Below are 27,134 nucleotides of genomic sequence, written 5' to 3' on the forward strand. Positions count from 1 at the left end.
TTATTGTCTGCTGTTCACAGACATACAAACAATTGAGCGCGATTTTGCTTCTGTGTTAGTAGCCTATCCATTCATACATCCTGTGCTTTGCGTGAGTGCCATCGGAACAGTGCCGATCCCCCAGCTCTCTGAAGGTTTATGGCTGAAGCAGAGGCACAGCACATGCTGCTTGCTGCGCAGTTACATGCCAGGAGAGCTTTGAAGTCGTGCTAGCCAATCAGTGTAGACACACAACAACCCCAGTGCATGTTGGGAGAACGGCATGCTGAAATCCTGGGTATTAACACTGCAACAGCAGTCTGACTCTAATAAACGTAGCATTGTTTAACCAGCTGTTGGAAGATGACGCAGATAGGTATACGCTCGAGCGCACGCACACACAGGCACGCTCCCACAGTGCCATCATCTGTGAGAAAACAAGGTCACAATCACCACAGCGTCTTGTTGTTGTATTCTATTCTTTCCCCATCAGTGAACATGTTCATATTGGCCTCTCGACCTTCTCAGAACCCAGTGAAATTACATCAAGCGATTCTTCATAGGTCCTGAGCTCCTGTGAAAAAAGGGATGCATGCCAAATGGCACCCTATTCCGTTTATAGTGTATTACTGCCCTATGGGCCCTGGTCAAAAGTAGGGAACTATATAGGAAATAGGGTGCCATTTGGGACGAAACAAACATCTGATGGCGTGAGGTCATTGGGCAGTGGGGTGCAGGCTACGGGGGTTATGGGTAGAAAAGCAAGGAGCGTCATGTGATGGGGCTGCGGGGCGCTTCACGAGGTAGTGAACGCAAATAATTTTCTTCTTCTAAATAGTACCAGATTCTTTGACTTGTAACCATAGTGGATACCTTTTTGGTGCTGAAGTATATAGATTCCTTTTTTGATGGTTCTATAAAGAACCATGGATGATTGAAGGGCAGCTCTTGGGGAACTGTGTGGGGGGGATCTTGGAGGGCTGATGGCCAATCTTGGAGGGCTGGTGGCCTGGCGGTTGGGAGCTTGGGCCGGTGGCTGATGGATCTCTGGTTGGGCTCCCCGTTTTTGACCTTGTGGGGGATCTGTCAACGTGCCCTTGAGCAGGGCATTGACCCTGGTTGCTTCTGTGTGTCACTCTGGATGGGAGTCTGTTAGATGACTGGTATGATGTAGTTGTTGAGCAGGGCTTGACCCTGGATGCTTCTGTGTGTCTCTCTGAATGGGAGTCTGTTAGATGACTAATATGATGTAGTTGTTAGATGACTAATGCTTCTGTGTGTCTCTCTGAATGGGAGTCTGTTAGATGACTAATATGATGTAGTTGTTAGATGACTAATATGATGTAGTTGTTAGATGACTAATATGATGTAGTTGTTAGATGACTAATATGATGTAGTTGTTAGATGACTAATATGATGTAGTTGTTAGATGACTAATGTGATGTAGTTGATGAGCGGCTTCACTGCAAGTATATTGTATGTTTTAAATATTCAATAATTTTTTATTTATTTAAAAATGTTCTCAATTTGAAAGGTTGCTTGTAGAACTCTTTGAAGAACCGTACAGTTATTTTTTTATGGTCAGCCATATTATATTGTTAAAATTCTATGGGTGTTATAAATCAAATCAAGTAGAACCCTCATGAAGAACCCTTTGGTTACAGGGTTTTGTAATCTGTCCCTATGGGGGGGAACCATTTTGAGGCCATTGAATTACAATGACAAAATACCCTAAAGAACAATGTGTCAAAATAAAATATAAGATACTTTTGCAAAGTATTGTATATCATTAAAATACATGTATTTTGTATTTTAAAATCTAAAACTACATTTGCAAGTAGCCCGCCGAACAGCAACAACATTCTCAGTAACTGTTACAGAAACGTTTTACTTGCTACGACTGTGACATGTTGTTTATCTACCTTCGTTGAATGCACTGTCACTCTGGATAATAGTGTCTGCTAAATAACCAAAATGTAAATGTGAAAATGAACAACTGCAAAGCACACTGAGTATTGTCATTTGCCTTGTTTCGGAGCTGAGCTCAGAGTAATACTCAGCATGCTTTGCAATTGTTCATTTTTACACATGTATATTTAGTTAATTTAGCAGACACTCTTATCACTCCGTAGTGCCATCAGACTTTTGATACCAATGTAGGGTGAAAAGATTAGGGCCACAAGATTGTGAACAGCTATATAGAAATGGTGTAGAAAAGTATTTTGTATTTTGAAAATACACATTTCAGCTTTCAAAAGTATATTGTTACAAATGTAATTGGAGTGTAGTTCAATCCAGTCTAATACAACATACAGAAGTAATTAAAATACTTATTTTAAATACACGTAACAGAAATTCTGCCTCTCATGAAGAACCCTCTGGTTCCAGGTAGAACAAATGACAGGTTCTACAGTTATACTTATAGGATACTTCAGATGCGCTTATGGCACACACTGTTAAGTATTCGCACAGCAGACATCCTAGCCCATTTACTGAGGCAGAAACTCACTGAGGCAGCAGAGCCCAGCTGACTCACTGAGGCAGAAACTCACTGAGGCAGCAGACAGTCCAGCCCACTCACTGAGGCAGCAGACAGTCCAGCCCACTCACTGAGGCAGCAGACAGTCCAGCCCACTCACTGAGGCAGAAACTCACTGAGGCAGCAGACAGCCCAGCCCACTCACTGAGGCAGCAGACAGTCTAGCCCACTCACTGAGGCAGAAACTCACTGAGGCAGCAGACAGCCCATCCCACTCACCGAGGCAGCAAACAGTCCAGCCCACTCACCGAGGCAGCAGACGGCCCAGCCCACTCACGAGGCAGCAGACGGCCCGGCCCACTCACCGAGGCAGCAGACAGCCCGGCCCACTCACCGAGGCAGCAGACAGCCCAGCCCACTCACCGAGGGAGCAGACAGCCCAGCCCACTCACCGAGGGAGCAGACAGCCCAGCCCACTCACTGAGGGAGCAGACAGCCCAGCCCACTCACTGAGGGAGCAGACAGCCCAGCCCACTCACTGAGGGAGCAGACAGCCCAGACCACTCACTGAGGGAGCAGACAGCCCAGACCACTCACTGAGGCAGAAACTCACTGAGGCAGCAGACAGTCCAGCCCACTCACAGAGGCAGCAGACAGTCCAGCCCACTCACTGAGGCAGAAACTCACTGAGGCAGCAGACAGCCCAGCCCACTCACTGAGGCAGCAGACAGCCCAGCCCACTCACTGAGGCAGCAGCCCAGCCCACTCACTGAGGCAGCAGACAGCCCACTCACTGAGGCAGCAGACAGCCCAGCCCACTCACTGAGGCAGCAGACAGCCCAGCCCACTCACTGAAGCAGCAGACAGCCCAGCCCACTCACTGAGGCAGCAGACAGCCCAGCCCACTCACTGAGGCAGCAGACAGCCCAGCCCACTCACTGAAGCAGCAGACAGTCCAGCCCACTCACTGAGGCAGAAACTCACTGAGGCAGCAGACAGCCCACTCACTGAGGCAGCAGACAGTCCAGCCCACTCACTGAGGCAGCAGACAGTCCAGCCCACTCACTGAGGCAGCAGACAGTCCAGCCCACTCACTGAGGCAGAAACTCACTGAGGCAGCAGACAGCCCAGCCCACTCACTGAGGCAGCAGACAGCCCAGCCCACTCACTGAGGCAGCAGACAGCCCAGCCCCCTCACTGAGGCAGCAGACAGCCCAGCCCACTCACTGAGGCAGCATACAGCCCAGCCCACTCACTGAGGCAGAAACTCACTGAGGCAGCAGACAGCTCAGCCCACTCACTGAGGCAGCAGACAGCCCAGCCCACTCACTGAGGCAGAAACTCACTGAGGCAGCAGACAGCCCAGCCCACTCACTGAGGCAGAAACTCACTGAGGTAGCAGCCAGCCCAGCCCACTCACTGAGGTAGCAGACAGCCCAGCCCACTCACTGAGGCAGCAGACAGCCCAGACCACTCACTGAGGCAGAAACTCACTGAGGCAGCAGACAGTCCAGCCCACTCACAGAGGCAGCAGACAGTCCAGCCCACTCACTGAGGCAGAAACTCACTGAGGCAGCAGACAGCCCAGCCCACTCACTGAGGCAGCAGACAGCCCAGCCCACTCACTGAGGCAGCAGACAGCCCAGCCCACTCACTGAGGCAGCAGACAGCCCAGCCCACTCACTGAAGCAGCAGACAGCCCAGCCCACTCACTGAGGCAGCAGACAGCCCAGCCCACTCACTGAAGCAGCAGACAGTCCAGCCCACTCACTGAGGCAGAAACTCACTGAGGCAGCAGACAGCCCACTCACTGAGGCAGCAGACAGTCCAGCCCACTCACTGAGGCAGCAGACAGTCCAGCCCACTCACTGAGGCAGCAGACAGTCCAGCCCACTCACTGAGGCAGAAACTCACTGAGGCAGCAGACAGCCCAGCCCACTCACTGAGGCAGCAGACAGCCCAGCCCACTCACTGAGGCAGCAGACAGCCCAGCCCACTCACTGAGGCAGCATACAGCCCAGCCCACTCACTGAGGCAGAAACTCACTGAGGCAGCAGACAGCTCAGCCCACTCACTGAGGCAGCAGACAGCCCAGCCCACTCACTGAGGCAGAAACTCACTGAGGTAGCAGCCAGCCCAGCCCACTCACTGAGGTAGCAGACAGCCCAGCCCACTCACTGAGGCAGAAACTCACTGAGGCAGCAGACAGCCCAGCCCACTCACTGAGGCAGAAACTCACTGAGGCAGCAGACAGCCCAGCCCACTCACTGAGGCAGCAGACAGCCCAGCCCACTCACTGAGGCAGCAGACAGCCCAGCCCACTCACTGAGGCAGCAGACAGCCCAGCCCACTCACTGAAGCAGCAGACAGTCCAGCCCACTCACTGAGGCAGAAACTCACTGAGGCAGCAGACAGCCCACTCACTGAGGCAGCAGACAGTCCAGCCCACTCACTGAGGCAGCAGACAGTCCAGCCCACTCACTGAGGCAGCAGACAGTCCAGCCCACTCACTGAGGCAGAAACTCACTGAGGCAGCAGACAGCCCAGCCCACTCACTGAGGCAGCAGACAGCCCAGCCCACTCACTGAGGCAGCAGACAGCCCAGCCCCCTCACTGAGGCAGCAGACAGCCCAGCCCACTCACTGAGGCAGCATACAGCCCAGCCCACTCACTGAGGCAGAAACTCACTGAGGCAGCAGACAGCCCAGCCCACTCACTGAGGCAGCAGACAGCCCAGCCCACTCACTGAGGCAGAAACTCACTGAGGCAGCAGACAGCCCAGCCCACTCACTGAGGCAGAAACTCACTGAGGTAGCAGCCAGCCCAGCCCACTCACTGAGGTAGCAGACAGCCCAGCCCACTCACTGAGGCAGCAGACAGCCCAGACCACTCACTGAGGCAGAAACTCACTGAGGCAGCAGACAGTCCAGCCCACTCACAGAGGCAGCAGACAGTCCAGCCCACTCACTGAGGCAGAAACTCACTGAGGCAGCAGACAGCCCAGCCCACTCACTGAGGCAGCAGACAGCCCAGCCCACTCACTGAGGCAGCAGACAGCCCAGCCCACTCACTGAGGCAGCAGACAGCCCAGCCCACTCACTGAGGCAGCAGACAGCCCAGCCCACTCACTGAGGGAGCAGACAGCCCAGCCCACTCACTGAGGGAGCAGACAGCCCAGCCCACTCACTGAGGCAGAAACTCACTGAGGCAGCAGACAGTCCAGCCCACTCACTGAGGCAGCAGACAGCCCAGCCCACTCACTGAGGCAGCAGAGCCCAGCCCACTCACTGAGGCAGCAGACAGTCCAGCCCACTCACTGAGGCAGCAGACAGTCCAGCCCACTCACTGAGGCAGCAGACAGTCCAGCCCACTCACTGAGGCAGAAACTCACTGAGGCAGCAGACAGCCCAGCCCACTCACTGAGGCAGCAGACAGCCCAGCCCACTCACTGAGGCAGCAGACAGCCCAGCCCACTCACTGAGGCAGCATACAGCCCAGCCCACTCACTGAGGCAGAAACTCACTGAGGCAGCAGACAGCTCAGCCCACTCACTGAGGCAGCAGACAGCCCAGCCCACTCACTGAGGCAGAAACTCACTGAGGTAGCAGACAGCCCAGCCCACTCACTGAGGTAGCAGACAGCCCAGCCCACTCACTGAGGCAGAAACTCACTGAGGCAGCAGACAGCCCAGCCCACTCACTGAGGCAGCAGACAGCCCAGACCACTCACTGAGGCAGAAACTCACTGAGGCAGCAGACAGTCCAGTCCACTCACAGAGGCAGCAGACAGTCCAGCCCACTCACTGAGGCAGAAACTCACTGAGGCAGCAGACAGCCCAGCCCACTCACTGAGGCAGCAGACAGCCCAGCCCACTCACTGAGGCAGCAGACAGCCCAGCCCACTCACTGAGGCAGCAGACAGCCCAGCCCACTCACTGAGGCAGCAGACAGCCCAGCCCACTCACTGAGGCAGCAGAAGCAGCAGACAGCCCAGCCCACTCACTGAGGCAGCAGACAGCCCAGCCCACTCACTGAGGCAGCAGACAGCCCAGCCCACTCACTGAAGCAGCAGACAGTCCAGCCCACTCACTGAGGCAGAAACTCACTGAGGCAGCAGACAGCCCAGCCCAGAAACTCACTGAGGCAGCAGACAGTCCAGCCCACTCACTGAGGCAGCAGAGCCCAGTCCAGCCCACTCACTGAGGCAGCAGACAGTCCAGCCCACTCACTGAGGCAGAAACTCACTGAGGCAGCAGACAGCCCAGCCCACTCACTGAGGCAGCAGACAGCCCAGCCCACTCACTGAGGCAGCAGACAGCCCAGCCCACTCACTGAGGCAGCATGAGGCACAGCCCAGCCCACTCACTGAGGCAGAAACTCACTGAGGCAGCAGACAGCAGCCCAGCCCACTCACTGAGGCAGCAGACAGCCCAGCCCACTCACTGAGGCAGAAACTCACTGAGGCAGCAGACAGCCCAGCTGAGGCCAGCCCAGCCCACTCACTGAGGCAGCAGACAGCCCAGCCCACTCACTGAGGCAGAAACTCACTGAGGCAGCAGACAGCCCAGCCCACTCACTGAGGCAGAAACTCACTGAGGCAGCAGACAGCCCAGCCCACTCACTGAGGCAGAAACTCACTGAGGCAGCAGACAGCCCAGCCCACTCACTGAAGCAGCAGACAGCCCAGCCCACTCACTGAGGCAGCAGACAGCCCAGCCCACTCACTGAGGCAGCAGACAGCCCAGCCCACTCACTGAAGCAGCAGACAGTCCAGCCCACTCACTGAGGCAGAAACTCACTGAGGCAGCAGACAGCCCACTCACTGAGGCAGCAGACAGTCCAGCCCACTCACTGAGGCAGCAGACAGTCCAGCCCACTCACTGAGGCAGCAGACAGTCCAGCCCACTCACTGAGGCAGAAACTCACTGAGGCAGCAGACAGCCCAGCCCACTCACTGAGGCAGCAGACAGCCCAGCCCACTCACTGAGGCAGCAGACAGCCCAGCCCACTCACTGAGGCAGCATACAGCCCAGCCCACTCACTGAGGCAGAAACTCACTGAGGCAGCAGACAGCTCAGCCCACTCACTGAGGCAGCAGACAGCCCAGCCCACTCACTGAGGCAGAAACTCACTGAGGTAGCAGCCAGCCCAGCCCACTCACTGAGGTAGCAGACAGCCCAGCCCACTCACTGAGGCAGAAACTCACTGAGGCAGCAGACAGCCCAGCCCACTCACTGAGGCAGAAACTCACTGAGGCAGCAGACAGCCCAGCCCACTCACTGAGGCAGCAGACAGCCCAGCCCACTCACTGAGGCAGAAACTCACTGAGGCAGCAGACAGCCCAGCCCACTCACTGAGGCAGCAGACAGCCCAGCCCACTCACTGAGGCAGAAACTCACTGAGGCAGCAGACAGCTCAGCCCACTCACTGAGGCAGCAGACAGCCCAGCCCACTCACTGAGGCAGAAACTCACTGAGGCAGCAGACAGCTCAGCCCACTCACTGAGGCAGCAGACAGCCCAGCCCACTCACTGAGGCAGAAACTCACTGAGGCAGCAGACAGCTCAGCCCACTCACTGAGGCAGAAACTCACTGAGGCAGCAGACAGCCCAGCCCACTCACTGAGGCAGAAACTCACTGAGGCAGCAGACAGCCCAGCCCACTCACTGAGGCAGCAGACAGCTCAGCCCACTCACTGAGGCAGCAGACAGCCCAGCCCACTCACTGAGGCAGAAACTCAGTGAGGCAGAAACTCAGTGAGTTGGCTGGGCTGCAGCAGCAGAGGTGCTCTTTGGCTGCTTGGCTACCATGGAGACACTCCTCACACATACACACGTTCTCCCAGAGACACACATACAGACACATGCGCACACAGAGAGAGACACGCACTCACACGCATGCACACAGCCTCCCAGGCCCGTGTTAGGCTCAGTGTTTGCCTTACTCTCCTGCTAACGTGTGTGTTGACGTATTGAAAGCAAAACAGGCTGCTTTGGTCTCAACCATGTATTGTTCTTCAGGGCTTGAGACCGGTGGAGCGTGATAGTACATTCGATACATTTGCTCTGAAGATCTTATACCCTGATTAGTAATGCTGATTGTCTCTGTCTCTATTCCTTTCTCACCCCCGTCTCCATCTCTTTCTTTTAATACATCTTGCTCTCTCTCTCTCTTCTAGAATGCTCAGCGGGTCCACAACCCTACCTCCCATGGTGATGGGATCAAGCACACCAAGGAGACGGTGGCTGCTCTCAGTGAGGTGGGCTGGATGACCTCCGTCAAAGACTGGGCTGGGGTCATGATATCAGCCCAGACACTGACGGGCAGAGTCCTGGTGAGTCCAAGTTGCATAGTCATCTGTATGGTGTCCTTATTAGAACAGAGTCCTGGGGAGTCCATGTTGCATAGTCATCTGTATGGTGTCCTTATTAGAATAGAGTCCTGGTGAGTCCATGTTGCATAGTCATCTGTATGGTGTCCTTATTAGAACAGAGTCCTGGGGAGTCCATGTTGCATAGTCATCTGTATGGTGTCCTTATTAGAATTAGAGTCCTGGTGAGTCCATGTTGCATAGTCATCTGTATGGTGTCCTTATTAGAACAGAGTCCTGGGAAGTCCATGTTGCATAGTCATCTGTATGGTGTCCTTATTAGAATAGAGTCCTGGTGAGTCCATGTTGCATAGTCATCTGTATGGTGTCCTTATTAGAACAGAGTCCTGAGGAGTCCATGTTGCATAGTCATCTGTATGGTGTCCTTATTAGAACAGAGTCCTGAGGAGTCCATGTTGCATAGTCATCTGTATGGTGTCCTTATTAGAACAGAGTCCTGGGGAGTCCATGTTGAATAGTCATCTGTATGGTGTCCTTATTAGAACAGAGTCCTGGGGAGTCCATGTTGCATAGTCATCTGTATGGTGTCCTTATTAGAACAGAGTCCTGGGGAGTCCATGTTGCATAGTCATCTGTATGGTGTCCTTATTAGAACAGAGTCCTGGGGAGTCCATCTTTTATAGTCATCTGTATGGTGTCCTTATTAGAACAGAGTCCTGGTGAGTCCATGTTGCATAGTCATCTGTATGGTGTCCTTATTAGAACAGAGTCCTGGTGAGTCCATGTTGCATAGTCATCTGTATGGTGTCCTTATTAGAACAGAGTCCTGGGGAGTCCATGTTGCATAGTCATCTGTATGGTGTCCTTATTAGAACAGAGTCCTGGGGAGTCCATCTTTTATAGTCATCTGTATGGTGTCCTTATTAGGACCGAGTCCTGGGGAGTCCATGTTGCGTAGTCATCTCTATGGTGTCCCTATTAGGACCAAGTCCTGGTACTACAGTATCCATATAAGGGCAGAATCCTGGAGGGTTCATGTTTTATAGTTACCTGTATGGTGTCCATATTAGGACAGCGTCCGGGTGAGTTAGTGTCTCATATTGTTGTTCTGGGTTGCTTTATTTTTTCACAAGGCGTGGTACACATGAATGTCACCTGTCAGGAAAAGTTGATAAGGAATATAGAGGACTCAGAAAAAGTGGTATCCCGGAAGCGTTGAAAACCAGCATTCCATTTTTATGAATATTCTTATACAAATGGCTTGAATATGCCATTTGTTCTGTGGGCCTGTTCATTTCCTGCATTAGTCATTATGAGAAGTTAATTATTGAATAAATTTGGCAAGCCACATAAGCTCACTCTCAGGGCTGCAAATGAAATACTTGCTGTATTTATGTCGATACAAATGACAATGGAAGTTGCACATGCATGTCTGCTTGTTGTGATTTACTTGACCAACATTTAGGCTAAATAATTAATATTCTATTTTTATCAAGAGCCTTCATCAAAAACCACCAATTACAGTGTCTCCCTCAGTCTGATGCTTTTACAGACCATAACCTAACATGGTCTCACACACAAAGAGCTACGCCGCCCATCAGTCACAACAAGGCCAGGGTGACGTCTGACAAAGTGGAGAAGTGGATCTGAGATAGGACAGTATTAAGGCCATACCCCCCCATCCCATCCCGTAATACCCTTATCCTGAGAGGGAGAGCAAGAGCAAGAGAGCACAGTTGATCCGTTTACATTTTGGTGAGCCAGCGGACCTGGGTTCAAACAATATTTGAAATATTTCAAATACTTGGAGCGTTTGCTCTGGTCTGCCTCGAGTGCCAGGTAGGAGGGGGTTGCAGTTATGGATCTACTCTATTGGCCTGTTATACCAGACTAGCTCACTCAAGTACAGATAAAGTATTTTAAATTATTTTAAATAGTATTTGAAGAACCCAGATATCATCAGCCGAACCGGTGGAAGTGCTCACCAAAGTGTGTGTGTCACGTGCCCCCCCCCTCTCCGCTCCATCCTACGTTATCCTTATTATATTGTATAGTGAGATTAAGCGAAGAGACTTAACCAGCATCAGATTAGAGAGAGGCTCCTCATTTCACTTTAACCCCGTCCCATGCCCCAAATGGCACTCTATTCCCTTTATAGTGCCCTATGTTTGACCAGGGCCCATACGGAAACCCATAGTGCACTATATAGGGAATGGTGCCATTTGGGACCCATCCTGTGTATCCTGCCAGCCCAGGCGGCCTATAATTAAGGACAGTCTTCTGTCCTCAGTCATCCTCTGCAAGGTGCAAAATCAGCTTGGCATCAGAGCGGTCGCTGTTGGCAGTACATCTTCTCCTTAAAAGGGTTGATGCCATCGTTGATGATTCGGCTTTCAGTGCTTAGCAAAGCTAGTTTAGGGACGGGTGATGATGGGGGAGGACTGGGGAGGTAGGTCTAATGAAATGGCGTGTGTACGTTGGAGTGGTGTGCCAAGGGCTGCTGTAGGCTGGATGCAGTGTTTAAAGGGCATTATCTCCTCTGCCACCCCTCTTCATCCCCTCCATCCCCACCCTGCTCCCAAGTCCCAATTGTAGTCCAACCTCCAGCTGGCCTGGTCCACTGTACTGTCTACATTGATGGAGGGAGGCTGTCAATCATGATTTTAGCAGCATGGACCAGGAAGGAACTGTAATTTTATTCACTGTCAGAATGGTGCAGTTTCACCTAGGCTTAGTGAAGCAGAACAACCCTTACTGTTGGAAACAGAGACAGAGCCTGGGGTCTATTTTCGGCTGGCGTTAAACTGGAGCTAGTGTCAAACGCACACTCTTTGGCAATTTTGACTTGTAAAAGCCAGCGCTCTGCTATTTTCAGAACCTGGCGCCAGGGTTGGTCATTTACCTGTCTTATATCAGCTCGCTTGCACTGAGGTCGGAGGGGTGGAAATGTTTGAGGTGTGTCCTTAAAAACTTGCGCCAATGTGCCAATTTCAACCAGTGTTAATGGTGATATTTAAGACCCGCCAAAAGCTGTAACACAATTGGTTATGGCATCCATTTTGCCAGCAGAGGTGCACAGTAGCCTAGTCAGTAGCCTTTAACCAATGTTTTATAAAAACACAGTAGCCTAGTCAGTAGCCTTTAACCAATGTTTTATAAAAACACAGTAGCCTAGTCAGTAGCCTTTAACCAATGTTTTATAAAAACACAGTAGCCTAGTCAGTAGCCTTTAACCAATGTTTTATAAAAACACAGTAGCCTAGTCAGTAGCCTTTAACCAATGTTTTAGAAAAACACAGTAGCCTAGTCAGTAGCCTTTAACCAATGTTTTATAAAAACACAGTAGCCTAGTCAGTAGCCTTTAACCAATGTTTAACCAATGTTTTATAAAAACACAGTAGCCTAGTCAGTAGCCTTTAACCAATGTTTTATAAAAACACAGTAGCCTAGTCAGTAGCCTTAAACCAATGTTTTATAAAAACACAGTAGCCTAGTCAGTAGCCTTTAACCAATGTTTTATAAAAACACAGTAGCCTAGTCTTTAACCAATGTTTTATAAAAACACAGTAGCCTTTAACTAATGTTTTATAAAAACACAGTAGCCTAGTCAGTAGCCTTTAACCAATGTTTTATAAAAACACAGTAGCCTAGTCAGTATCCTTTAACCAATGTTTTATAAAAACACAGTAGCCTAGTCAGTAGCATTTAACCAATGTTTTAGAAAAACACAGTAGCCTAGTCAGTAGCCTTTAACCAATGTTTTAGAAAAACACAGTAGCCTAGTCAGTAGCCTTTAACCAATGTTTTAGAAAAACACAGTAGCCTAGTCAGTAGCCTTTAACCAATGTTTTAGAAAAACACAGTAGCCTAGTCAGTAGCCTTTAACTAATGTTTTAGAAAAACACAGTAGCCTAGTCAGTAGCCTTTAACCAATGTTTTAGAAAAACACAGTAGCCTAGTCAGTAGCCTTTAACCAATGTTTTATAAAAACACAGTAGCCTAGTCAGTAGCCTTTAACCAATGTTTTATAAAAACACAGAGCCTGGTCAGTAGCCTTTAACCAATGTTTTATAAAAACACAGTAGCCTAGTCAGTAGCCTTTAACCAATGTTTTATAAAAACACAGTAGCCTGGTCAGTAGCCTTTAACCAATGTTTTATAAAAACACAGTAGCCTAGTCAGTAGCCTTTAACCAATGTTTAACCAATGTTGTATAAAAACACAGTAGCCTGGTCAGTAGCCTTTAACCAATGTTTTATAAAAACACAGTAGCCTAGTCAGTAGCCTTTAACCAATGTTTAACCAATGTTTTATAAAAACACAGTAGCCTAGTCAGTAGCCTTTAACCAATGTTTTATAAAAACACAGTAGCCTAGTCAGTAGTCTTTAACCAATGTTTTATAAAAACACAGTAGCCTAGTCAGTAGTCTTTAACCAATGTTTTATAAAAACACAGTAGCCTAGTCAGTAGCCTTTAACCAATGTTTTATAAAAACACAGTAGCCTAGTCAGTAGTCTTTAACCAATGTTTTATAAAAACACAGTATCCTAGTCAGTAGCCTTTAACCAATGTTTTATAAAAACACAGTATCCTAGTCAGTAGCCTTTAACCAATGTTTTATAAAAACACAGTATCCTAGTCAGTAGCCTTTAACCAATGTTTTATAAAAACACAGTATCCTAGTCAGTAGCCTTTAACCAATGTTTTATAAAAACACAGTATCCTAGTCAGTAGCCTTTAACCAATGTTTTATAAAAACACAGTATCCTAGTCAGTAGCCTTTAACCAATGTTTTATAAAAACACAGTAGCCTAGTCAGTAGTCTTTAACCAATGTTTTATAAAAACACAGTAGCCTAGTCAGTAGCCTTTAACCAATGTTTTATAAAAACACAGTAGCCTAGTCAGTAGTCTTTAACCAATGTTTTATAAAAACACAGTATCCTAGTCAGTAGCCTTTAACCAATGTTTTATAAAAACACAGTAGCCTAGTCAGTAGTCTTTAACCAATGTTTTATAAAAACACAGTATCCTAGTCAGTAGCCTTTAACCAATGTTTTATAAAAACACAGTAGCCTAGTCAGTAGTCTTTAACCAATGTTTTATAAAAACACAGTATCCTAGTCAGTAGCCTTTAACCAATGTTTAACCAATGTTTTATAAAAACACAGTAGCCTAGTCAGTAGTCTTTAACATTTACACCAATGTTTTATAAAAACACAGTATCCTAGTCAGTAGCCTTTAACCAATGTTTTAGAAAAAAATATCACAAGCAGCAAAACAATGAACAGGCATTCTTGTTTTTTCTTTATATTGGACAAGATTTTTGTCCATGCAGCTTCTGTGAAAAGTTTGTGAAAAGGTGTCAGTGACTGTAGGAAGTCTGTTTACAATAGACAGCTTATTTTTCCTTGACCATTTTGTAAAAAAAAATACATCTGTCACTTAAATTTGTTGGACCTAACTGTCAAATTGGGGGAATTCCGATCACTGTCTTTGGTGCTAAATCCGCTTGTGACCTAAGCTATTTGCCTGTTTGTTTGTTTACCTTTCATGTGGCGAAGTCCCTAACACTGGGCAAAGTCTAGTTTTGATTTACATCTGGTTGAGTGGTCAACTAACATGAATTCAACATGAAATCAATAACAAAAAATGACCATGTCATTGGATTTAGGTTAAAAGTTGGGTGGAAAAGACGAAATGGCTTTATGTTGATTACTTTTTGCAAATCCAATTAGCTTTTAGATTTATTTGTTGTTGAATTGACATGAAACAACGTTGATTCAACTAGTTTCTGCCCAGTGAGATATCAACAGCGATGGTAGTCTAATCTTATTAGACTGTTTGTGCCATGTCCTCTTGTCCATGGCTCGAACATACAGTACATTTTCGAAATGCGAATCCAATGTGTGTAGACAAATATTTCCAAATGTGATTGGCTACATGTTTGTAGTGTTATTGTATACTATTTAATAAACTATATTCAATCGATAGGATTAACATCCATGTCTCCTGCCGAAGAGCACTTAGGCCTACTGTGCACACATTGCCTTACGCTCGTGGAACGAGATGCGATTTTATGATATCATGCCTCTGACCCGATCCTATTTCGAAATATTGTTGTTGGCGTAAAAAAACAGATTGAGAGTTTTTTAAATCAAATTAAATGAAAAACAAACTTATTACCAAGATTTACTGTCCATGGGCTTATGGTGAGACCGTACATGGCTTGAATGCAATTTCACCTGCTATTTCTGGAGAAATGCAAATATGATGTGTAATATTGTTCCATGATGTTTGTAAAACATTTGCGAGCAGTATTACGGTGAATGGAAATCTCCCCCTTCTCTTTATATTGGATCTTTATCCAGCTCCTGTGAAAAGTTTGTGTGTGTGTAAAACCCTCCGTAGCCCGTTGCCTTGTCTGTATTATATGACCACGGGGTGCAATTATGGTGCCTGGAACTGTATTTAGACACAGCCTATTTAAAACAAGTTGTTGTTTCGTTTTTATTTGGTTTGATCATAATTGTAGGCCTTATCAATAGCCTAGTCAATGTAATCTATTGACATGTTTGGCATGTCCATGTCCAGACTGTAATTTACAGTAGGCCTAGCCCCTATATCCGTGTGAATAGTATAGCCTATGTTTAACAATGTATTTCCATATTGAAGCAATGCAATTAGAACAAGGTAAACAGCATACATATTGAAAACATTTAGCAAATATGTGGTAGGCTATTTAACGAACTAGGCCATAACGGACTAACATTCCAATTGGAGTTGAGAACAACACAATAAATACACAACTTGAAGCAACCACATATTTAGCTATGAAGCATGTTCTGATTGGCCAGTGAGGTGTCTAGCCTCGACACACCCACAACTTGTTTATTCATCAAAACTTAGCCCTTTTGAGCCACCGGCAGCTTCTGCGCCTATAATTCCGGTTGTGAAAATTGCAAAAATATTTCTGACACCCCCCTGAACCTATAACGCTACCACCAGCGCTAAGAATTACCATTGCGTTAGGTTTGTTAAAATAGAGCCCCTATGTCTCAGGTCATGCTGGTACTGTATGTCCTGTCCTCTAATCTGTGTGGTGGCTGGAAATAAAAGAGGATAACGGCTCCTAAATGAGGATTTAGCCAGATAGCTTCCTAGTTCTCTCCTCTATGATAAAAACGGATTCTGAAATGGCACCCTATTCCCTACAGAGCGCACGACTTTTGACCAGAGCCCTATAGACCCTGGTCAAAAGTAGTATAGGGAATAGGGTGCCAGTTGGGATGTAGCCAAAGACAGAGCAGGAAGCGAAGTCATCTGATCGACATATCACTATGTGAATAATGTCCCTCTCTGGTTGGTTTTGGCAGCTGTGATGATTTAGAGAAAATAAGTGTCATTGTGTGTGTGTCAATGCGTGTATGTCAATGTATGTTTGTGTGTGTGTGTGATCATATAAGGACTAGTGTGATCTCTACGAGGGTTCCAATGCAGCTTAATAATAATAGCACAGTGGGGCCAACCGCCACTGTTTAGTGACTAGACCCTGACTGTCACCATGGCAACAACAGCTTGCCTAAGCATGGCAGATGTGTGTATTCTGTGTCAGCCTGTTTAGGGGGCAAATTAAAGCCTATTTCTGGGCCATCTGAGGGTGTATTTCGGGTCTTGAGTGCATGAGAGAATAGAATCGGATATTAATGTAACATTTCTGTCTGCGCCTCAGACAGAAACTAAAATGTCTGTTAATGTTTTGACAGCAGGAGCATGACTGACTGACTGACTGACGAAATAGGTGTCCCCTCAGAATGCCAGTCTTATTATATCTGTTATTTTGCAGCAGGGGGGCCTGGGGCCCGTCTTTACAGATAGTAAAAGATCAAACAAGTTTATTTGATTACAATATCCTTCCTAAGCTCGTCTCTATCTCTTAAAAGCTTATCTGTTTATGATCAACAGTATGCCCTCCCTGTGCACCCAGATAAAACAGAAGATGCAATGCAGAGTTCTCTCTCTCTCTGAGAATTCTTCTCTCTCTCTCTCTGAGAATACTTCTCTCTCGCTCTCTGATAATTATTTTCTCTCAATTCAATTTTAATTTCAATTTAAGGGGCTTAATTAGCATGGAAACATATGTTTACATTGCCAAAGCAAGTGAAATAGATAATAAACAAAAGTGAAATAAACAATAACTATTGGATGGTAAACATTTCTCTCTCTGAGAATGATTCTCTCTCAAATCAAATTGATTTATATAGCCCTTCTTACATCAGCTGATATCTCAAAGTGCTATACAGAAACCCAGCCTAAAACCCCAAACAGCAAGCAATGCAGGTGTAGAAGCACGGTGGCTAGGAAAAACTCCCTAGAAAGGCCAAAACCTAGGAAGAAACCTAGAGAGGAACCAGGCTATGAGGGGTGGCCAGTCCTCTTCGGGCTATGCCGGGTGGAGATTATAACAGAAAATAGCCAAGATGTTCAAATGTTCATAAATGACCAGCATGGTCAAATAATAATAATCACAGTAGTTGTCCAGGGTGCAGCAAGTCAGCACCTCAAGAGTAAATGTCAGTTGGCTTTTCATAGCCGATCATTAAGAGTATCTCTACCGCTCCTGCTGTCTCTAGACAGTTGAAAACAGCAGGTTTTGGGACAGGTAGCACGTCCGGTGAACAGGTCAGGGTTCCATAGCCGCAGGCAGAACAGTTGAAACTGGAGCAGCAGCACGGCCAGGTGCACTGGGGACAGCAAGGAGTCATCATGCCAGGGAGTCCTCAGGCATGGTCCTGGGGCTCAGGTCCTACTTATATTCACACATGACACCTGATAAGACTCCACAAAATTGAAATTTGCTATCGTAAATGTTAGCAACACCTCCGCCTTTGCGGGATATGGTCACTAGTGTAACCAGGAGGTGAGGCCTCATTTAACACAGTAAATTCATCAGCCTTAAGCCATGTTTCAGTCCGGCCAATCACATCAAGATTATGATCAGTGATTAGTTAATTTTTTAACATTATTATTTTTGTTTAAGCTTTATTTAACTAGGCAAGTCAGTTAAGAACAAATTCTTATTTTCAATGACGGCCTAGGAACAGTGGCTTAACTGCCCGTTCAGGGGCAGAACGACAGATTTGTACCTTGTCAGCTCGGGGTTTGAACTTTCAACCTTCTGGTTACTAGCCCAACACTCTAACCACTAGGCTACCCTGCCGCCCTGTTATTGACTATAACTGCATTTGAAGTGAGGGATCTAACATTAAGTATCCCTATTTTGAGATGTCACGATCTCTTTCAATAATGGCAGGAATGGAGGAGGTCTTTATCCTAGTAGGTTGCTAAAGCGAACACCACCATGCTTAGTTTTGCCCAACCTAGGTCGAGGCACAGACACGGTCTCAATGGGGATAGCTGAGCTGACTACACAGACTGTGCTAGTGGCAGACTCCACTAATAGGCCTGCACCCTATTTCATTGTGGAGCTAGAGGAGTTAGAGCCCTGTCTATGTTGGTAGATAAGATGAGAGCACCCCTCCAGCTAGGATGGAGTCCGTCACTCCTCAGCAGGCCAGGCTTGTTCCTGTTTGTGGGTGAGTCCCAGAAAGAGGGCCAATTATCTACAAATTCTATCTTTTGGGGGGGGGGCAGAAAACAGTTTTCAACCAGCGATTGAATTGTGAGACTCTGCTGTAGAGCTCATCACTCCCCCTAACTGGGAGAGGGCCAGAGACAATTACTCGATGCCGACACATCTTTCTAGCTGATTTACACGCTGAAGCTATGTTGCGCTTGGTGACCTCTGACTGTCTCATCCTAACGTCGTTGGTGCCAACGTGGATAACAATATCTCTATACTCTCTACACTCGCCAGTTTTAGCTTTAGCCAGCACCATCTTCAGATTAGCCTTCACGTCGGTAGCCCTGCCGTTCAGTTGGGCATCAATCCTAAAACAAATGTTCAAAACAATATTGTAACGAAACGTGCAAACCCATGAAAACCTTCGAAGATTCCCTTCTCCTTTTCCAATTCTCTGTAATCAACCATACTGTTGTGTATGAGTCAAGACCATTCATTAGAGGTGTCATTAAGCTGCTGTTCTCTGGGCTGAACAGGTGGCCAGAAAACTCTGCAGGCCACTTGTAGTAAGTGACATGTTTTTATTTCCAATTTAGTATTATTCACAATGTCGATGTCATTTATTAGGCGTAGTTGAAAGACAGTTGAAATGTGTTTGTCTTTGAGTGGAGGATTTGACATTTCTGTCCGATTTGGTTTCTCAGTAAAGCATGTTTTGTCTAATGTGACAGTCCCCTGCTGAGTGACATTTAGAGAGAGGAAGAAAGAGAGAAAGGAGGAGAGAAGGAAGGAGAGCGGGAGATTGGGAGGAGAGAGAGAGAAAAAAAAGGCAGAAATAGGAGAGAGAATGAGGCTTGGCTGGCCACTGGGAAAGGTGTTCTATTATTGGAAGCGTAGAACTAGAACTACCACTGGCACTATGACCTCAACCTTAAACCCAATCCCAGTCATGTCATGGATGTGAGAAACACATTTATACAGGCCATATGAGTGATGGTTAAGGTCATGGAAACCTACACTGTAAAAAAGCCAACTTAACCAATGGCTTAATCAACGTTTATTATGTGATTTGAGTGGACTTCAAAAGGACAAGAATTTGAGCTAATGTGTAAAAGTTTGTTTACTCAAACTGCTCAAAATGATCTGAATTTGAACCAACTTCCTGAGTAAAATTACAAACGTATGTTTGCTCTAAAGCACGCACATCATTATTATATTTCCCAGCATGCTCTATTGCAGGTTATGCAAATATGGTAGAATAATTTCTCAAGTTGAAGTGAATGTTCACTTTCATTAAAGTTCAGTGAACATACTATTCAACTTGAGAATGTATGTTGGTTCAGCTTTATGCCCAAATGTTGAGCAAACTCACAATCCTATTGCAGCTTGTTGCCTTACAATTGTAGTTGCATCAATATACAGTATATTTTTACAGTGTGTTGTATTGTTTAACCCTTTCTTTATTAACCTTTGAGCATTGTTTTTGTAAGCAATACTTATAAAGTATGTGGAATGTAGCTTATAGTTGAGGATGAGACAAATGATGACATTGATCATATTCCTAGACCAGACGAAATGGGGGGTCAGTGTATTGAAGCTGTGTCGATGATATGAACAACAAAGGAGTTTCTTGTTGTTTGATGCTTTATTTAAACATTTGTATTTAACCTTTATTTAACTAGGCAAGTCAGTTAAGAACCAATTCTTATTTACAATGGTGGCCTGCCCCGGCCAAACCCTGACAATGCTGGGTCAATTGTGCGCCACCCTATGGGACTCCCAATCACGGCCGGATGTGATTCAGCCTGGATTGAAACCAGTAATGTGCCTTAGACCGCTGAGCAACTCGGGAGCCCACAGTGTAGCAGGCAGCTCCTCACACATACACACTGTCTCCCAGACACCCGCACACGCACACATTGGTCGACCAGAAGAGTGTTTTCATCAGAAGGACTAACGCTTCTCATCCTCAGAGAGCATGAATGACCTGCAGCTGAGAGAAAAGCACTACAAGGAGAATCTTTCAGTCTGAGGAGCAATCCGCTAGAGAGGGACAGAGAGAGCCATAGCAGAACAGTCTACCCCTGACCATAGCGTCGAAATCACAGCGGGACAGACAAATGAAGAACCCCTAGCCCAGGGGATCTCACCCCCTCTGAGCATCCCCCTGTCAGCCACCCTGATAGCCCTTCTGACAACCCTCCCACACCCACTGACGACATACACAAGACTCAGATTGTACTCCTTATGGACTCAAATTGGAAATATATACAAGAAAAAAATACTTTTTCCCAAACACAGAGTGTCTAAACTCTGGTGTCCAAACACCCAGCGCCCTAGACCTTCTGTCTGAGGACCAACTAGGGTCACCCAGCACGCCCTAGACCTTCTGTCTGAGGACCAACTAGGGTCACCCAGCACGCCCTAGACCTTCTGTCTGAGGACCAACTAGGGTCACCCAGCACGCCCTAGACCTTCTGTCTGAGGACCAACTAGGGTCACCCAGCACGCCCTAGACCTTCTGTCTGAGGACCAACTAGGGTCACCCAGCACGCCCTAGACCTTCTGTCTGAGGACCAACTAGGGTCACCCAGCACGCCCTAGACCTTCTGTCTGAGGACCAACTAGGGTCACCCAGCACGCCCTAGACCTTCTGTCTGAGGACCAACTAGGGTCACCCAGCACGCCCTAGAACTTCTGTCTGAGGACCAACTAGGGTCACCCAGCACGCCCTAGACCTTCTGTCTGAGGACCAACTAGGGTCACCCAGCACGCCCTAGACCTTCTGTCTGAGGACCAACTAGGGTCACCCAGCACGCCCTAGACCTTCTGTCTGAGGACCAACTAGGGTCACCCAGCACGCCCTAGACCTTCTGTCTGAGGACCAACTAGGTTCACCCAGCGCGCCCTAGACCTTCTGTCTGAGGACCAACTAGGTTCACCCAGCGCGCCCTAGACCTTCTGTCTGAGGACCAACTAGGTTCACCCAGCGCTCCCTAGACCTTCTGTCTGAGGACCAACTAGGTTCACCCAGCGCACCCTAGACCTTCTGTCTGAGGACCAACTAGGTTCACCCAGCGCTCCCTAGACCTTCTGTCTGAGGACCAACTAGGTTCACCCAGCGCGCCCTAGACCTTCTGTCTGAGGACCAACTAGGTTCACCCAGCGCGCCCTAGACCTTCTGTCTGAGGACCAACTAGGTTCACCCAGCGCTCCCTAGACCTTCTGTCTGAGGACCAACTAGGTTCACCCAGCGCGCCCTAGACCTTCTGTCTGAGGACCAACTAGGTTCACCCAGCGCGCCCTAGACCTTCTGTCTGAGGACCAACTAGGTTCACCCAGCGCGCCCTAGACCTTCTGTCTGAGGACCAACTAGGTTCACCCAGCGCGCCCTCGACCTTCTGTCTGAGGACCAACTAGGTTCACCCAGCGCGCCCTAGACCTTCTGTCTGAGGACCAACTAGGTTCACCCAGCGCGCCCTAGACCTTCTGTCTGAGGACCAACTAGGTTCACCCAGCGCGCCCTAGACCTTCTGTCTGAGGACCAACTAGGGTCACCCAGCACGCCCTAGACCTTCTGTCTGAGGACCAACTAGGGTCACCCAGCACGCCCTAGACCTTCTGTCTGAGGACCAACTAGGTTCACCCAGCGCGCCCTAGACCTTCTGTCTGAGGACCAACTAGGTTCACCCAGCGCTCCCTAGACCTTCTGTCTGAGGACCAACTAGGTTCACCCAGCGCACCCTAGACCTTCTGTCTGAGGACCAACTAGGTTCACCCAGCGCTCCCTAGACCTTCTGTCTGAGGACCAACTAGGTTCACCCAGCGCGCCCTAGACCTTCTGTCTGAGGACCAACTAGGTTCACCCAGCGCGCCCTAGACCTTCTGTCTGAGGACCAACTAGGTTCACCCAGCGCGCCCTAGACCTTCTGTCTGAGGACCAACTAGGTTCACCCAGCGCGCCCTCGACCTTCTGTCTGAGGACCAACTAGGTTCACCCAGCGCGCCCTAGACCTTCTGTCTGAGGACCAACTAGGTTCACCCAGCGCGCCCTAGACCTTCTGTCTGAGGACCAACTAGGTTCACCCAGCGCGCCCTAGACCTTCTGTCTGAGGACCAACTAGGTTCACCCAGCGTCCCTAGACCTTCTGTCTGAGGACCAACTAGGTTCACCCAGCGTCCCTAGACCTTCTGTCTGAGGACCAACTAGGTTCACCCAGCGCGCCCTAGACCTTCTGTCTGAGAACCAACTAGGTTCACCCAGCATGAGGGTCTGCTATACAGATTGATGGAAAGTGGTGTTGGGGGAAAACATACAACATTATAAAATCCATGTACACCAACAACAAGTGTGTGGTTAAAATTGGCAAAACACACACATTTCTTCCCACAGGGCCGTGGGGTGAGACAGGGATGCAGCTTAAGCCCCACCCTATTCAATATATATATCAATGAATTGGCGAGGGCACTAGAACAATCTGCAGCACCCGGCCTCACCCTACTAGAATCTGAAGTCAAATGTCTACTGTTTGCTGATGATCTGGTGTTTCTGTCACCAACCAAGGAGGGCCTACAGCAGCACTTAGATCTTCTGCACAGATTCTGCCAGACCTCAGCCCTGACAGTAAATCTCAGTAAGACCAAAATAATGGTGTTCCAAAAAAGGTCCAGTTGCCAGGACCACAAATACAAATTACATCTAGACACAGTTGCCCTAGAGCACACAAAAAAACTATACCTTGGCCTAACATCAGCGCCACAGGTAACTTGCACAAAGCTGTGAACGATCTGTGAGACAAGGCTCGAAGGGCCTTCTATGCCATCAAAAGGAACATAAAATTTGACATACCAATTAGGATCTAGCTAAAAATACTTGAATCAGTTATAGAACCCATTTCCCTTTACTGTTGTGAGGTCTGGGGTCCGCTCACCAACCAATAATTCACAAAATGGGACAACCACCAAATTGACACTGAATTCTGCAAAAATATAATCTGTGTACAACGTTAAACACCTAATAATGCATGTAGAGCAGAATTAGGCCGATACCCGCTAATTATCAAAATCCAGAAAAGAGATGTTACATTTTACAACCACCTAAAAGGAAGTGATTCCCAAACCTTCCATAACAAAGCCCTCACCTACAGAGAGATGATCCTGGAGATGAGTCCCCTAAGCAAGCTGGTCCTTGGGCTCTGTTCACAAACAAACCTCAGGACAGCAACACAATTAGACCCAACCAAATGATGAGAAAACAAAAAGAGAATTACTTGACACATTGGAAAGAATTAACTAAAAACTGAGCAAACTGGAATGCTATTTGGCCCTAAACAGAGAGTCCACCGTGGCATAATATCTGACCACTGTGACTGACCCAAACTTAAGGAAAGCCTTCACTATGTAAAGACTCATTGAGCATAGCCTTGCTATTGAGAAAGGCCGCAGTAGGCAGACCTGGCTCTCAAGAGAAGACAGGCTATGTGCACACTGCCCACAAAATGAGGGCGATTTTGATAAACTCCCATATCTACTGGGTGAAATTCCACAGTGTGCCACCCCACTAGCAAGATTTGTGACCTGCTGCCACAAGAAAAGGGCAACCAGTGAAGAACAAACACCATTGGAAATACAACCAATATTTATGTTTATTTATTTTCCCTTTTGTACCATTTGCACATCGTTACAACACTATATTTACATAATATAACATTTGTAATGTCTTTATTATTTTGTAACTTCTGTGAGTGGGGGGGGGGTGAGAGAGCGTGACACTCTGTAGCACTATTGCAAAGAGAAACATCCTTTGTGTCATTGGAAAGTAATGGGAGGGGAAACTCAGCGTTACCTGAAGAGAGATGGTAGATGATACAACTGAAATGGGTTGTTATCATCAAACCATTTATGTTCCATTCATCTCAGTTCAAAGTCACCATAACAACACTCTCCTCTCCTTGATAAGTCAGGCAATGCTGAGTTTACCATCTTGCTCTTATCCTGCTCTCCCTCCCTCCCCCTCTCCTGCCCTCCCCTCTTCTCTCCTGCCCTGCCCTCCCTCTTCTCTCCTGCCCTGCCTCCCCTCTTCTCTCCTGCCCTGCCCTCCCCTCTTCTCTCCTGCCCTGCCCTCCCCTCTTCTCTCCTGCCCTCCCCTCTTCTCTCCTGCCCTCCCCTCTTCTCTCCTCCCCTCCCCTCTCCTCTCCTGCTATCCCTCCCCTCCCTCTTCTCTCCTGCCCTGCCCTCCCCTCTTCTCTCCTGCCCTCCCCTCTTCTCTCCTGCCCTCCCCTCTTCTCTCCTGCCCTCCCCTCTTCTCTCCCCCCTCCCCTCTCCTCTCCTGCTCTCCCCTCTTCTCTCCTGCCCTCCCCTCTTCACTCCTCCCCTCCCCTCTCCTCTCCTGCTCTCCCTGCCCTCCCCCTCTCTCCTCCTCCTCCCCTCCCCCTCCTCTCCTGCTCTCCCTGCCCTCCCTCTTCTCTCCTGCCCTCCCCTCTTCTCTCCTGCCCTCCCCTCTCCTCTCCTGCTCTCCCTCCCCTCCCCTCTTCTCTCCTGCCCTCCCTCTTCACTCCTCCCCTCCCCTCTCCTCTCCTGCTCTCCCTGCCCTCCCCTCTTCTCTCCTGCCCTCCCCTCTTCTCTCCTGCCCTCCCCTCTTCTCTCCTGCCCTCCCCTCTTCTCTCCTCCCCTCCCCTCTCCTCTCCTGCCCTCCCCTCTCCTCTCCTGCCCTCCCCTCTTCTCTCCTGCCCTGCCCTCCCTCTTCTCTCCTGCCCTCCCCTCTTCTCTCCTCCCCTCCCCTCTCCTCTCCTGCCCTCCCCTCCCCTCTCCTCTCCTGCCCTCCCTCTTCTCTCCTGCCCTGCCCTCCCCTCTTCTCTCCTGCCCTGCCCTCCCCTCTCCTCCCCTCCCTCTCCTGCCCTCCCCTCCCCTCTCCTCTCCTGCCCTCCCCTCTTCTCTCCTGCCCTCCCCTCTTATCTCCTGCCCTCCCTCTTCTCTCCTGCCCTCCCCTCTCCTCTCCTGCCCTCCCCTCTTCTCTCCTGCCCTGCCCTCCCCTCTTCTCTCCTGCCCTGCCCTCCCTCTTCTCTCCTGCCCTCCCCTCTTCTCTCCTGCCCTCCCCTCTCCTCTCCTGCCCTCCCCTCCCTCTCCTCTCCTGCCCTCCCCTCTTCTCTCCTGCCCTGCCCTCTTCTCTCCTGCCCTGCCCTCCCCTCTTCTCTCGTGCCCTCCCCTCTCCTCTCCTGCCCTCCCCTCCCCTCTCCTCTCCTGCCCTCCCCTCTTCTCTCCTCTCCTGCCCTCCCCTCTCCTCTCCTGCCCTCCCCTCCCCTCTCCTCTCCTGCCCTCCCCTCTTCTCTCCTGCCCTCCCCTCTTCTCTCCTGCCCTGCCCCCCTCTTCTCTCCTGCCCTGCCCTCCCCTCTTCTCTCCTGCCCTGCCCTCCCCTCTCCTCTCCTGCCCTCCCCTCTCCTCTCCTGCCCTCCCCTCTTCTCTCCTGCCCTGCCCTCCCCTCTCCTCTCCTGCCCTCCCCTCTTCTCTCCTGCCCTCCCCTCTCCTGCCCTCTCCTCTCCTCTCCTGCCCTCTCCTCTCCTGCCCTCCCCTCTTCTCAACTGCCCTCCCCTCTCCTCTCATGCCCTCCCCTCTTCTCTCCTGCCCTGCCCTCTCCTCTCCTGCCCTCCCCTCTTCTCTCCTGCCCTCCCCTCTCCTCTCCTGCCCTCCCCTCTCCTGCCCTCCCCTCTCCTCTCCTGCCCTCCCCTCTCCTCTCCTGCCCTCCCCTCCCCTCTCATCTCCTGCCCTCCCCTCTTCTCTCCTGCCCTGCCCTCCCCTCTTCTCTCCTGCCCTGCCCTCCCCTCTCCTCTCATGCCCTCCCCTCTTCTCTCCTGCCCTGCCCTCCCCTCTCCTCTCCTGCCCTGCCCTCCCTCTCCTCTCCTGCCCTCCCCTCTTCTCTCCTGCCCTGCCCTGCCCTCTCCTCTCCTCTCCTGCCCTCTCCTCTCCTGCCCTCCCCTCTTCTCAACTGCCCTCCCCTCTCCTCTCATGCCCCTCCCCTCTTCTCTCCTGCCCTGCCCTCTCCTCTCCTGCCCTCCCTCTTCTCTCCTGCCCTCCCCTCTCCTCTCCTGCCCTCCCCTCTCCTGCCCTCCCTCTCCTCTCCTGCCCTCCCTCTCCTCTCCTGCTCCTGCCCTCCCCTCTCCTCTCCTGCCCTCCCCTCCCCTCTCATCTCCTGCCCTCCCCTCTTCTCTCCTGCCCTGCCCTCCCCTCTTCTCTCCTGCCCTGCCCTCCCCTCTCATCTCATGCCCTCCCCTCTTCTCTCCTGCCCTGCCCTCCCTCTCCTCTCCTGCCCTGCCCTCCCCTCTCCTCTCCTGCCCTCCCCTCTCCTCTCCTGCCCTCCCCTCTTCTCTCCTGCCCTCCCCTCTCCTCTCCTGCCCTCCCCTCTCCTCTCATGCCCTCCCCTCTTCTCTCCTGCCCTGCCCTCCCCTCTCCTCTCCTGCCTCCCCTCTTCTCTCCTGCCCTCCCCTCCCCTCTTCTCTCCTCCCTCCCCTCTCCTCTCCTGCTCTCCCTCCCCTCCCCTCTTCTCTCCTGCCCTGCCCTCCCCTCTTCTCTCCTGCCCTCCCCTCTTCTCTCCTCCCCTCCCCCTCCTCTCCTGCTCTCCCTCCCTCCCTCTTCTCTCCTGCCCTGCCCTCCCCTCTTCTCTCCTGCCTCCCCTCTTCACTCCTCCCCTCCCCTCTCCTCTCCTGCTCTCCCTGCCCTCCCCTCTTCTCTCCTGCCCTCCCCTCTTCTCTCCTGCCCTCCCCTCTCCTGC

At 49.7% G+C, this 27,134-nt stretch overlaps 1 protein-coding gene across 1 annotated transcript in view; it reads left to right on the forward strand.

Moving 5' to 3' along the window:
* LOC115113835 (calcium-activated potassium channel subunit alpha-1a) overlaps positions 1-27,134 on the forward strand; it is a 253,005-nt gene that overhangs the window by 34,348 nt on the left and 191,523 nt on the right. The window contains exon 2 of the mRNA XM_065012674.1: positions 8,635-8,790. Coding sequence (XP_064868746.1) covers positions 8,635-8,790 — 156 coding nt within the window. The remainder of the gene's footprint in view (positions 1-8,634; positions 8,791-27,134) is intronic.

Source organism: Oncorhynchus nerka, linkage group LG28 (genome assembly GCF_034236695.1).
Source record: "Oncorhynchus nerka isolate Pitt River linkage group LG28, Oner_Uvic_2.0, whole genome shotgun sequence".
Classification (NCBI taxonomy): domain Eukaryota; kingdom Metazoa; phylum Chordata; class Actinopteri; order Salmoniformes; family Salmonidae; genus Oncorhynchus; species Oncorhynchus nerka.